At 44.1% G+C, this 13,722-nt stretch overlaps 1 protein-coding gene across 4 annotated transcripts in view; it reads left to right on the top strand.

Moving 5' to 3' along the window:
* The window catches only part of CBX5 (chromobox 5), a 41,237-nt gene that overhangs the window by 13,068 nt on the left and 14,447 nt on the right, over nucleotides 1-13,722 (top strand). For 2 of the 4 annotated variants that reach the window (XM_069101293.1, XM_069101290.1), the window contains exons 2-3: nucleotides 6,216-6,394; nucleotides 11,991-12,177. In XM_069101293.1, the coding sequence (XP_068957394.1) occupies nucleotides 6,258-6,394; nucleotides 11,991-12,177 (324 nt within the window). In that variant the 5' untranslated portion in view covers nucleotides 6,216-6,257. The other 2 variants (XM_069101292.1, XM_069101291.1) reach the window with 2 other exon arrangements.

The following is a 13,722-nucleotide window of genomic DNA, read 5'->3' as shown; positions in this document are numbered from 1 at the left end:
GGATTTTTCCTTTCCTGTCACTCCTCTCTGTTAATAAAGTTTGTGTAGTCTGTATGTGGCTTGTTAATGATAGGGCTGTTAACAACCACAGTTAATCTTTCTCCCCAACTCTATCCTAATCCAGGCTTTTAAACAGCCATTTAAACAGCTTTTAACTCCATGAATTGGGTGCTCCTGGGCTTTTTGGTAGAGGTGGAGTGATAGTTATCAGCCCATCTAACAAAACCTGAGACAGCCAGGACAGCTGTAATGTGCATCTCTGTGGTATGTTTTTGTTAAAATGCCACACGGCTACTACTTTGGAAATCATCAATCCAGTGGAAGAAAACATCTTTATAAATGGTTATGCCATTCATGTAACATGCCTAAGACCATCAGTACTCAATCAGTACAAAGAACAGATATGAAGCAGATTAAAGCAGTCTTTTCAAATTTGGGTTTGAGCTCATTTCCCTGTCATAAGGCTGGATGGGACATAGTGAAGGATTGGTTATATATTATTAGCATTGTAGATAATGTTTAATCTTCACCCGAATCATTTGCTAGGCCTCTTCAGTTCAGGCAGGCTCTCTATCCCCTAGAGTAGGAGAGTAGATGGAGGCTCCAGTCTAACTTAACCATCCAAGATTTTTTGTTGTTTTTCTCCCATATGGTAAAAAGATTTTATTTATAACCTTTTCCTGTCCTAACATTTAACTTTGGGCTTTTTTTCTTTTTTCACTAATGACAATGTAGAAAAGAAACTGTATTCTTAGTGGGCTAGGATTTTATTGAAATCTTTTAAAAACCGATCAAGGCATCATTGTAGTCCATCTTTTATAGTAGTTAGCCTGTCTTCTTCCTCAAAAGATCTGTCTTTGACTTGCCTGGTGGTGCAAGGCATGCTAACAGATGCCGTATTTTAAACACTACCAAACTTCCCCTAAAGGCAAGCTTAAGGACATACACTGTCTGCCATCAGTCATGGAGAGGTAATGAAAATGTGTTCCACATGTGGCCCAAAACAAGCTACAAAAGGGTCTGGCATTGAAAGCTGTGACCAAGAAACAAAATTGATATAAATACTAGAGGTCCAGTGTGGTTAGTTCAGTAGTTCAGGGATTGGCTTGATCTTCTGTTGAAAGAAACAACTATGAAATTCATTATTAACTACCCCAGGATTCTCTACAATCATAGAGAACAATGTCTGATTGATGAAGATTAGCTGATATTTTTAAAATTCTTTACCTTTCTGTCTTATAGGTTCTCTTCCTTTCCCCAACTCCCCAGTTAACCCCTTTTGCTTTTCAGAGAATTCATCCGTAGAATGATCTTGCCTGTCAGCAGCTTGGAATGTGAGTTCTGACTGTGCCTGACTATAAAAGCCCTTTGATATCTTTCTGGTGGTTAGCTTACCGGCAGTCTGGCTCAAGTGCTTTCTCCCAGCAGACTCTTGGAAGGAACAACCCTAGCGTTTAGACGTCTGTATAGCAAATTTGCCTCATTGCTGAACCAAAGCCTTGATAAAACCTGACAGTACCCCTAGCCTCTTGTCCCTCAAGGTCCTAGCTGCTGGAATTGATCTATGGATGATGCCTTTACCAGAAAGCTCTCCACCAGTGCTCAGGAGAGAGAGGGTCCAGAGCTGTTTTGCTTGAAAGACTTTCTGTAGAAACATGAGAAGCATCAGGCCCATCCCATGGCAGTTTCCACAAGGATAAGGTTGCACTTGGACGCTTGTCCTCAATTTCTTCTTGCATGGTATCTAGATTCCACCTTAATCACTCTATCATCCTGCCAGCAACTGTCTCATTTCTCATGCTGGTGAGTCGCCTCCTCCCATGCTCAATGTGAACCACCAGTCTTGCTGCTTTATCTGGTGCAGGCCACGGCCCTTAAATTGTCCGTCCAGCTTTGTGTTTCATTTGACCCTAATACACTGGGTCGAGCTGTCTAAGAGAGAATTATGTCCCCTCTGCTGTCTGAGTGCATTTCTCATTTCTCACTGCTGCCCCTGAGCAGATCTGTAACTTCAAGGTTAAGATAAGACACATTCCATCAGAACCATGTCGTCATCCTTGCCAGCTTCTGATCTGTGACTGTCCGGGAGATTTACCGGACAACTGCATGCCATTCTTTACGGCATATTAGGGTTGGACTCTGACTCTTGGCAAAGACTCAAGAGTTGATCTGTCGTCAGCTGTTGCAGAACCTGTTTCCCAAAAGGAAAAGTGTTGCTGCCCCTGTGGCCCTCGGGCATTTCTTAAAGGTGCCCCTGGAGGAGTGAAATGACCAGAGCTGCCTCTTCCTCTCTCCGGTGGGGAGGGGGGGAGAGGGGAGCAGAGAGGAGGTTCAGAACTTTGTGTGTTTCTCCCTTTGCAAATGTTTCTTTTCCTTTCTTGAATGATCCACAGAAATTCCCTGCTGCTAACATTCTCCTCCACCCTCTCACTCTCTTATACTACCAGTTGCTATTAGTTACTCTTTTCAGCCTGCAGTCCCCAGAGCAGTGCCGACTCTCCAGTAGTGATGATGAGTGTTTTTGCCTTTGAGAACTGAACATACCTGGGCATGTTCTCTGAAGGCGTATTAGTCCCTGCTGCTTCAAAGAGCGGCACTTCCCAAATCTGCTGTTGTTCCTGTCTTGTTGCTGCCTTTACTTGTTTAGCTGTAAGGGTTACTTTACCCCTCAGCATGTGATAATAGTTCTGGAATTTGGAAGGTCAGAGATTTCCTGCTGCTGTTCCAACAGGACCCTAGCATGCCCTCACCCTACTCTTCTCTTTCAGCCTTTTGGGTAAACTCATTGCCTTGTTGGGAAGGAAGGAGTGGGACACAGGTGGCTCATTTGATAGGTAGGGAAACTGAGCTGAGGCTCACTGTACTCACATAGCAAGTTTGGGTTTTTGTTTTTGGAGGGGGAAAGGCAAGGCAATTGGGGTTAAGTGACTTGCCCAAGGTCACACGGCCAGTAAGTGTTAAGTGTCTGAGGCCGGCTTCGAACTGAGGACCTCCTGACTCCAGAGCTGAGTACTGGGCCACCTAGCCGCCCCTCGAGTTAATAATTCTTATTTCTAAAGCAGTGCTTTGCCCATATTCCCCAGATCAAAGTTACAGAACAATTAGTAAGAAAAGGCAAGATTGGCACAATTGTTTGACTCCTGGAAGTGGAAACCTGCAGTTTTTATTCCATGGATTTCTTTTTGATGCCTGCCTAATGTGAGAAAATCTTGTAATTTCTATGCTGCTCCTTTTTCTCAATAAATAGCCTCAGTAAATGACCACTAGCCCCCCCCCCGCTGCCGCACATTTGAGTGGTTCTCTTGTCCATCCCGTCTCTTCCCTGCTAACCCTGGCAGCACCTCCCGGCTCTGAAGAGGCCTGTTCGCCAGGAGAGGGCCGGGGCCGCGAGGGGATGGCCCCTTAGAGCTGGGAGGAGCGCGGGGTGAGCCGCGGTGCCCTCTCCCGGTCTGCATCAGCCTGCCTTCTCTCACCTTGTCCGCCGCGCTTTTAGTGATTTTATTAAGATGTCCGCCGCCCCGAGACTGGACCTGCGGGGTTCGCAGGTAAGGGCGGTCAGGCCTTCGGCCCTATTTCCTTCCTTTGTTAACATGAGCGGAGTCTTTTAGCCATTTAATGACAAATTGTAAATCCGAGGCGTGTTTGGGTGCCTTAGCTTTTCTTTCCTCACAGTGAATGAACTTGGCGTCCTGGGACCTGGCTCTGCAGTCTTTGTCTCTGTGCCCTGGGCCTCAGTTTCCTCACCTGTAAATGATAGGCCCTCCCTGGGAGGAGAGCAGCGGCGGGGTGGCCCTCACCCCTTGGGCCGCTTTCCTGCCCCGGCCCCTTGCCTCCCCCCCTTTCTCGCTCCCTCTTTCCCCCCGGGAAGTCTGGCCCATTCTGAGCCTTCGTTTCCTTGCCTGTAAAATGGGGGTGAGAACCGCTGCCTCCCTCCCTCCCGGCTAATTCCAGGCCTAAGTGAGAGGGACAGCCTTTGCAGACCTTCGTCGGACCAGCTGTTACCCATTTGCATTTAGTTGATTGTTCCCCCAAGTCCGGACCACAAATTTGTGTGTGTGTTTTGCCCACGGTTTGGTTTGGTGAGACTGCCTTCAGGAGAGAGTGCAGTGCGATTGTAGAGCCGAGGCCGCCAGCGGGGCCCGGAGGCGCCGGCCAGCCTCTCCTCCCAGTTTTCACTGAAAAGGAAAGTTCAGCCTTTTAACTTTTCCGACCGCCTCTCCCCCTCGAGTGCTGCTGCCAGTTGCCTTGGCAACGCACCGTGGCAGCTGCGCAGTGGCGCCTAGACAGCTGGGTGGGGGCGGGGGAGCTGCCACCCCGCCAGGCCCCAGACCTGGGAGGGGAGGCCCCTCCTATTAGCCCAGAGGGAAAGAAAGAGCTGGGGAGATCCGGTAGGTAAAAGAGGGGGCCATCATTCTTCTTGCCCCGCTTGGGCCTCTTTACTGCCTGAATGTTCGAGGGGAGATTTTTCTCAATGCTCCCTCTTCAAACTGAGCCGAAACAAATGTAAATCCCTCTTTTCCCTGGTGAGGCAAAAAGAGGCCGTGGCCACCATGCAGTTAAACACAGAGCTGGTTTTAACCCCAGCGCTCTGACCTAAACTGCCATGCTCCCGGAAATTCCAAGGTGAGTGGGGGGAGCAGGGGGGTGCTCTGCTGGAACATGACATTTCCTGTCTCTGCTGAGGTCGGTGTCTGCTTTTATTGGTCATTTTTTATTTCAAATAAACCACATTTCCCCCTAGAGAAGCTTAAGGAGCTTTTCCAAACTGATGGAGAATGAATTTTTAAATGTCCCTGCCCCCTTTTCCTTTTCTTCTTCCTTCCCTTCCAACCTTCCCTTACCCCCAATATGCAAAAAACTCTTGAGTTACACTCCAGGAACAATGCTGGGTGGGGAGTATTTGTGGGCAAACCAAGACTCCTTTCTGGCTGGATATTTAAATCCCTGGAGCTATAATTTCTAACTACATCCATAGGTTCTTTCTCTCTCTTGTTTATTTGAAATTAATTCATAAAAGCAATCAACACAGCTACCTGTTTTCTTCCCCCTCATCAACTCAAGTCATAGTGATTATCCTGTCTTAAAGCAAACCCTTAAGAGCTGTCCTCTCCACTTTTCTGGAATGAACTTCTGGCCAGAAAGAAAATTTTGTTTTTCTTAGGGCACACAGAAGCACCTCTAAAGATGACAGCAAAATCAAAATGGAGTTTTGCGGAGGGAACAGTTTTTCTTACTCCCTTATCCCAGACAGTAGGGACCATTTAACACAAATAGAAAATCCAAAATGGTGGTGGTGGTGGTGGTGGTGGTGGTGGTTGTGTTGACAACGACTGTGATGACTTGGCAGTTTAAAAACTTGATTCCCTGTTGAACATCCCCTAGAGTAACATATTTCTCAGCTTCACTCGATTTCTATTTGTGTTTTCCTTTGCTTTTGCCTTTACTCTAGAGTCTAACTTATGAATAGCCTCTCTGTATTTTTAGTTCCCATGTTGGAATCTTCAGACTGGGGGTCTTCTTTTCTTCCTCCTTGGCTCAAGAGTCAACTTAATTTGAGGAGAGGAGAGTTGCCTCCCTAGATGTTTGTACTGGTTTAGCCTTTGGAATTAATTAGTAGATCATCTTCTACTTTAATTTCCTGTGTCTAATATCTAAGCATTTTCTGCCTACCCACTCTTCCCAAGCAAAGGTAGGTTTGCCACAAGAAGAGTTTTAAAGGGGAGGGTAGAGAGGTGTTGAGATCAGCTTCATTTTTATAGGTTAATATCCCTAGGGAAACAAAACTTAGGTTGCTTAAGGGAGTCCCTAAATTGTATCGCTAAAGAACCATTGTTCTACAATTAAGGGCCTGGTCAAAATTATTAGGAAAAATGATATTTTAAGTGGCATTAATTTTTTTTTAAGAATTGCATGCTTTAAATCTCTTGGCTTGAATTTAGACACCAAAATAAGCAAGCACTTCCCAAATATAAGCCAATAGGACTGACTAGCCTGGCCTTCAGGGCCCTTTGTAATCTCTACAATTTTGGAGAAAAGGGTTTGAGAGTTGAGTTGTTTGGAGTTGACCCATTTATCTATGGATTTCTTAGTACTTATCTCTGAAACTATTCCTTTAGGGACTCAAGACTCAATTTCTCAATTTCCCTGGAGGCAGAGATTGAAAAAGATTAAACCCTCACCATGGGTCCTAACTGCCTTGCCCTTCCCATTTGCAGGAACCGGGTGGCCTTAGTCCTTCAGGTGAAACATCGTGCGCTATGGGAAAGAAAACCAAGCGAACAGCCGATAGTTCATCTTCAGAGGATGAGGAGGAGTACGTCGTGGAGAAGGTGTTAGACAGACGCGTGGTTAAGGGGCAAGTGGAATACCTACTCAAGTGGAAAGGCTTCTCGGAGTAAGTCCCTTCTCTCTGTCTCTGTCTGTCTCTCTGGCATCAGTACCTGAGGGATCTGTATGGATAAAGGTTTCTTTTGGTTTTTTCCGATTGCTGGGAGTCAGGGAGTGTAGTGAATAGAATGTCTGACTAGGAATCAGAAGAATCTGCTTTTACTTTTTTCAGCTCACCTGAGGCATCAACCTTGGTGTGAGTGCCACAGCTTTCTCTGAAATGATAACTGGTGCTATGAACTTTTGAGAAGATAACCATCTGAGGAATTTTTCTTTGCTGGGAATGGGGAGTCAGTTCAGGTAGGGAGGTCTCTAACCAACACTAGGAAAAATCTTTGCTATCCAAGTGATTTAAAAATTAATTTGAATTCACTCTAGAGAGTTCTTTGTAGACAAAATGGTTCAAGACCTGTTATTTACACCACAGGGCAAGTTGCAGAGGTTTTCATCTAAACATCCCATAGGTGTCTTAAGTTCAGCATGTCTAAAACAAAACTTACTATCTTTCCATAAAACCCTTTCCCTCTTTTGAGAGCATACCATTGTTCCAGTCACCTCGGTTCCTAACCTCACAACCATGTTCTAACCTTCCCTCTCCCTTCGGCCTCACAGGCAGCTGGTTACCAGTCCTTGTCTGTTCTATCACCAGATAGATCTAGCAGCTGTCACATCATGACTGTCCTAGTTCAGGTTCTCATTTTGCCAAGACCTAATAGGTCTCTCTACCTCCAGTATCTTCTCTCTCCAGTCCATCCTCCTCACTACTGCCAGCTTGCTATTCCTAAAATGTAGGCCTGATGGTGCTCAAGAAATTCCAGTGGCTCCCTCTTGCTTTTAATCTGATACCAACTCCTCTTCTGTTTGTCTTTAACAGTCTAGCTCCAGTCTACATTTCCAGGCTTATTTTATATTCATCTCATTCACATATTCTTATGTTTCAGCTAATTGGGTTGCCTTTCTATACCATCCCTGTGCCCTAACTTGTCTATCCATGCCTAGAATGCATTCCTAGAACTGGAGAGGACCTCAAAGCCATCTTTTGCCGGTCCCCTTATTTTACAGAGGAGAAAGCAGAAACTCAGAAACATTCAGTGATTTACCCAAAGTGACCCAAACAGGATTTGAACCCACTCTACCACTCCTCCCACTCTATCACACTATTCCCTCTTCACCTCTGTCTCTTGGACCCCTTAGTCCTTCATACTTCTGTTCCACTGCTCTCTCCTACATCACTGATCACCCCAGTTGCTTGTGCCTTCCCCTTGGAAATGGTTTTGTATTTTATTATACATGTTTTGTGTTCCTGACCCTCTCCTCTTTTCCCATTTTTCTAGCAGGGTGCCTATTTATAAGTTAATTAAGTGCTGGTAAATTGAACTGATTGCTGTTCTCTTTAAAGGAACTTTGGTTATAAGAGATGGGGGGTTACACTTCCCTTATACACTTAAACTGCTCTCTTTATACCTTTCTGTCTACTAACAACTCCTTGCTTCACCCCCCCCCCCCCCCCCCAACAAAAATATAAGATCCATTGCCGGCAAGGGGCCATGATCTCCAAATTTTTTAATATATTCCTTAGCACATTATTTTTTTTTTTTAATAAGCAATCAGGGTCAAGTAACTTGCTCAAGGTTACATGGCCAGTTATTTCTGGGTGTGGTGGCAAGTATCTGGGCCTGGATTCGATCCCCAGGTCATCCTGACACTGGAGCCAGCGCTCTTTCTCACTGAACCACCTGGCCGCCCCGCTTAGCACATTCTTAGATGATGTTTGAGTCAATATCTGTCTTTACCCTATATTGAAACAGCTCTTCTTCCAAGAGGTAGGTCACCATTCACAGGAGAACTAGAACTTGTGGTAGGTGTAGCCACTTTTCTTGATTGGACATGACCAGGAACCATGGGATCTTATAATGAATTTTTGTAGACTGTCCAAAGCAATCAGCTACAACCTTTGGGTAGAATCAGAAGAGATAGGGCAACTTCAAGGTCCATTGGGGAAAGCTCTGCTTCTGGAATAGGAGGAGCCCAGTTTAGATCCCACCTTGGATGAAATCCCTTTGAATTTCAGATATCTGACCCTCAGGCTGCCTCAAGGATTGAGAAGAAGGAAGGAAGGGAGGGAAGGTGAAGAGGGGAGTTGTTCCTCTTACTGGATAAGATGGACACCCAGGCCTAGGGTACAGATGTCCTCCCTGTTTTGATTCTTGATGCTTGGGAAGCAGCTTTCAGATATGTGGTTAGAGAAAGGTAGCAGCAACCTTGAGGCATTTCCTGACCATTACCCTTTCTCTGAGCCCTGCCTGGTGACCTGGAGTTCATGGGTGAATGCATTGCTATAATGATTAAGAACTCTTGGAGAGAGAAACTCCCAACATATCTCTCCTTAACTTAATTAAGTGGCAACTGATTCAGTAAACCAAATAGAAAACCTGTTCATATTTGGAGAAAGCTGTGATAGGTCCTAGAATTTGACCAATTTGGACAACTGGGGAAGAAAAAAATGTTCATTTTAACCTAATAAAGCAGAATTATCATTGGCTCTGTTTTACAGAGGTTGGAAAATTGTTGAATTAGGTGGTCATTGTTTTAAAAATATTTTCAAATTCCCCAACAACATTTTAGTTTACAGATTCAAGTTCTCTTATAGCCATCACTAGGTGAGTGTTAAAAGCCAAAGGGCTTGAAAATTCACTTCCTCAAATATCTAGATAAGATTCTGCTCTCTGTGAGGCTCTGCCCTAGGTGCTGGGGACATAAACAACAGAAGTGGTCCTGTCCCTCCAGGGGTTTGTGTTCAGTTAGGTGACTCCAACCTGTATCCATGTGAGTATATACAGAGTAATTCAAAGAGGGAGAATAGCATCCAGAAAGGGCTAGCTCTTTTTTGGGGGTGGGGGGGTGGCTCCCAAACGGAATTGTAGAGGAGGCTGGGGGTTAACTTAAGCAGCAGAGGAGTGAATGTGTACAAAAAACCCAAGGTGGGAGAGGTCTTAAAGCCCCAAAGGCTAAGGACTATGTGCATCATCAGAGAGGCAGTAGGGAGCCACTAAAGACTTTGTAGCAGTGGCTGTGATTTGGTTCCATATGGTTTGTTTTTTGGGGTGGTGTGGGGTTTTGTCTTTTTGGAGGGGCAAAGACAGGGCAATTGGGGTTAAGTGACTAAGTAAGTGTGTCAAGTGTCTCTGAGACCATATTTGAACTCAAGGTCTCCTGACTCCAGGATGGGTCTTTTACTTACTACACCACCTATCTACATTACCCCCGCCCCAATATGTTTTAAGGATAAGGACTGGAGCTTTGATTTCATTGGTGTAGGAAACTCCATTTGGGTCAGCCCCCTCCTTTCAATTGAAGAGTTTTAGGGATGCCCAGACTTACCCAAGGTCATACCACCAGGACATGTCGGAGGCGCAGGGCTGGAATACTGGGCTTCCTGACTTCTCTTCACTCTACCAGAGATGTCATACTCGGAGAAAAACAAATTAGTTATTTTGTTAAACATTTCCCAATTGCATTTTCATCTAGTTCCAGCTGTACTTGGGAGTTTTGCCACCACTTAGTATACAGTCCTCCCTCAGATATGTTTTAAGAGTAACCAATTTGGTAGCTGTGTGATGTCTCTTTTGAGTCTATTAGATTCCAACACGAATCTCGTGCTTGTATGAACTCAACCCATAATATTGGGTGCACATGAGAAAAAGGGTGAGAATGTAGGGAGACATTTCCATTCCCAGCAGGCAACACCTGTATGGTCCTCAATTTCCACTGAAGCCCTTCCTCATTGTAGGCATACCTCCTTGACTCCCCAGTTTTAAGAGTGATAAATGGGCTCTCTTTCCAATGACTCTGGAATGGGTTTTGTCAGTTTTATAGAGGGAGAGGCAACTGAACTTTAGAGAGGTTGAGGACCTAGTCTCTGGTCATATAACTTTTTGAGTCAAATCTGGGACTTGAGCCCAAGTTGGTCTTCTTATGCCATGTTGAAGGCCCTTTCTGTGGCCACATTTCTGGTTACTCCTTAACTTGAGCCCCTGGAGGAACAAAGAGTAGTAAGGTGCTGTCCTTGCTGTAATGATGTGGGTGACGGTTTAGGTCTTACTGTTGGTTCCTCCAAAGAAAGGGTTTGAGTAAACATGTAAGTTGGTTGTTTGAGTTGTCTGACAATACTAAAACTGGATTTTTTAGGATGATTATGAATCCAATGAAACACTGATAGAAATGCATTTGAAGTCATTGATAGGCGATCTGAAACCTCCAAATGTTAATCTTCTATCCCACATTTCAGCCTAGATAAAGGGAGAGGACATGGATAAATTTTAAGTTTCTTCACCCTGACTGGAAATTATACTTCAGGTTTTCTAACTGTTAATAAAATGCAAAGATTGTACGAAGTTTAAGATGTATAAATAAGGTTTTTGGCGAACTCTCTGTCAGAAGCCCCTTTAGGAGACTAAAGGTTAGATGTGCCAGTCTTCCGAAAACTGGTATCTTTTCTTATCCCGGTGGTTTGTGTAATACTTGGTAAGCCCCTTACTGATGCCTCATTTCCTCTGGGAATAATTAACCTCTTTTAAAGTCTTTGAATTTGGGGGGGAAATCATGATGTGAAAAACTTCACAACTGAGGATGGGAAATTCAGTGTACATTTAGTCCACACCAGGAGAATCAGCTCAAGTGATTCTGAAATGGGTTTGAACTCTTTATTGTTTTTGGACTATTATCCGTACTACAGGGCAAAGCTAGGGAGGGGTTCTTAGTTGGCATCACTGCATTGCATCCTTCAAGAGCCTGATTACTACCCCCTGGGGGGGAGGTTGCATCTGTGTGTGTGTGTGTGTGTGTGTGTTGCCATATAGGATGAGACTGTTAAACCTGTGCTAGTTGGAGTCATTCTTCCTTTGACTGGGAATAGACACTTTCTTCAGAGAAGTACCCAAGGGCCACCTTTTAATGGAAACTAGGTGTGGATATTAGAGTTTGATACAGGAAAACAGTGGTAGTTTATTATGCTACCTTTGGTTAGGGGAAATGGAAAATGCCTAGTTTGACTTACCTTACTGATTTCTTATTCTCTCAAATACTAGTTATATGTGTGATTTTTGTTTCTTTGAGACAGAACCATGGCTTTTATTAAGTAAATGAAAGCTGGAGACTATTTCACAGTTGTACACTCAATTCAACACATTTCCAAGCTCCTGTGACCAGAGTTCTTTGCCAGGCCAATAGGCAAAAAATTCATTATACAGAACACCCCCATTCCCAGTTGATGGAACTTATTTATTACGTTGATTTTCCTAATATAAAAACTTATTGGAGGCAAAGCCTACTGTGATGGAGAGTGTGACTTTTACCCTCCTTTACAACATACTCTGTGAGGTTGATGTGTGTGGCTAATCACCTTTAACAGTTAGTTCTTTGTTGATTTAACTATTATTGGTGTTTCTTGATGAACATAGGGAAAATGGTATGAGCACAGGCATGATTTGCCATTGATACGTGGCCATCAGTTTACAATCATGCCCTTTCCCTGCAGCAGCTCTTCTCCAACCATGGTGCAGTTTTCTCACTCTTGCTTTCTTTCTCCTTCCCTCTTGTCCCAGGGAACATAATACCTGGGAGCCTGAGAAAAACCTGGATTGTCCTGAATTGATCTCAGAGTTTATGAAAAAGTACAAAAAGATGAAGGAAGGTGAAAACAACAAGCCCCGGGAGAAGTCGGAAAGCACCAAGAGAAAATCCAGCTTTGCCAACAGTGCTGAAGAGATCAAGTCAAAAAAAAAGAGAGAGGTGAGCTGGCATCTCATCTTTTCTTCTTCCTCTTTCCTTTTCTCTTTGGAATTTGTTTAGTGGGATCTTATTTCGGTCCTGTTAGCTCTCTTCCCAGAATCCTTGGCTGAGGGTGAAACATTGAAAGGAACAAAGAGCTTTCAGGGAGAAATCTTGGCTCCTGCTAGTGCCCCCTTCTGGCTGAGAGAGAAAGATACTGTGGTCCCATTTGGCCATAGCTCTTTGTAGCAGTTCTTCTGTAGGAGGCAGAATATGATGGTCCCAGGGAGGGTGTGGGTTGGTGATTTTTTATGATGGGAAAAGGCTTTGAAAATGTCCAAAATTTCACTCTGCTCCTCTTCTTGCTTTGTTGCAAAGGTCATTATCATGCTTTGCCCTTTTGGGGTGTTTTTACTTCTTTGATACTATTTAACTATTAGGCCAGCAGTTCATGTTATATTGTTTCAGCTTGGCTCAGCTCAGTCCTTCTGTATTTCATGTAGTTAGCCTTTCCGTTTCCCTGATAGCTATCACAAGCTGGGTTTTGACCTCATACTCTATACACCTTAGGATCTTAAAATCTCTGAGCTGGGAGGAAACTAAAAAGCCATCCTATCAAATGCTCTAATCTTTGCATGGATCTCTTCTTCACTGCCCTGCTCTGTCACTTCCCACCCTCAAAACTCCCCCAAAACAAAGGACACACATCACATCCTCCTAGTTAATAAAATATATCACCTCCACTAATAGCTACATTTTAGTTAACAATCTTTGAAGGAAGTGAAGTATAGTGAAAGCAGCTTCCTAATTTGGGGGTTCTGCGGAAGAAAGCAATTGCTTAGGGGCGGCCAGGTAGCACAGCGAGTAAGAGCACCGGCTCCAGTGTCAGGATGACCTGGATCAAATCCAGGCTCAGATACTCAGCACCACACCCAGAAATAACCGGCCGTGTAACCTTGAGCAAGTTACTTAACCCCGATTGCTTAAAAAAAAAAAAAAAGCAATTGCTTAAAGTCTTTTTGTCCTCTTCTCCATTACTCTGAGTATGTGGTTTTAATCATACCGCAGCTCCTCCCTTCACATACGTCCTCCCAAATGCTGCTTAGATAAGATCAGGACAGGTAATTTTTACAGAGCCACCAATTCTTATTCCAAGAAAATGGTAATGGTTATTTCTTAAGCATTTGTAGCCCTCAGCATTTTTAGGTGATCTGGCTGAAATTTACCTTTTTAGATGGCCTTTATTAAAAGGACCAAAGTATTTCTTGCTTCTTGGTAGGACAGAAAAAGAGATTGCTTTTACCCAGAATTGAAATGAATTTGAAAGATGAGGCTCTGCAAATAGGATTGAGCTTATATTTTCCCTATTTTGACTGCTTTATTTGAAGAGCCATGCTTATCCTATTCTAAAAAGTTGGAACATCATAGTGACATGGTACTGGGGACTTCCCGTGTATCTTCCTTCTCTCTTTAGAAGGGGAGGTCTTGTACCCTTTTTTCCATATTTTTCATATCTCATGGCAGGCAAGAGTTAGCAGAGGAGGGATTCTCCTATAGCCCATTTTA

Source organism: Petaurus breviceps, unplaced genomic scaffold (genome assembly GCF_028583685.1).
Source record: "Petaurus breviceps papuanus isolate PSGF00001 unplaced genomic scaffold, PetGlider_PUasm1.0 454, whole genome shotgun sequence".
NCBI lineage: Eukaryota > Metazoa > Chordata > Mammalia > Diprotodontia > Petauridae > Petaurus > Petaurus breviceps.
Note: the sequence above shows the minus strand (reverse complement) of the source record. Positions and strands in the feature narration are given on the sequence as shown.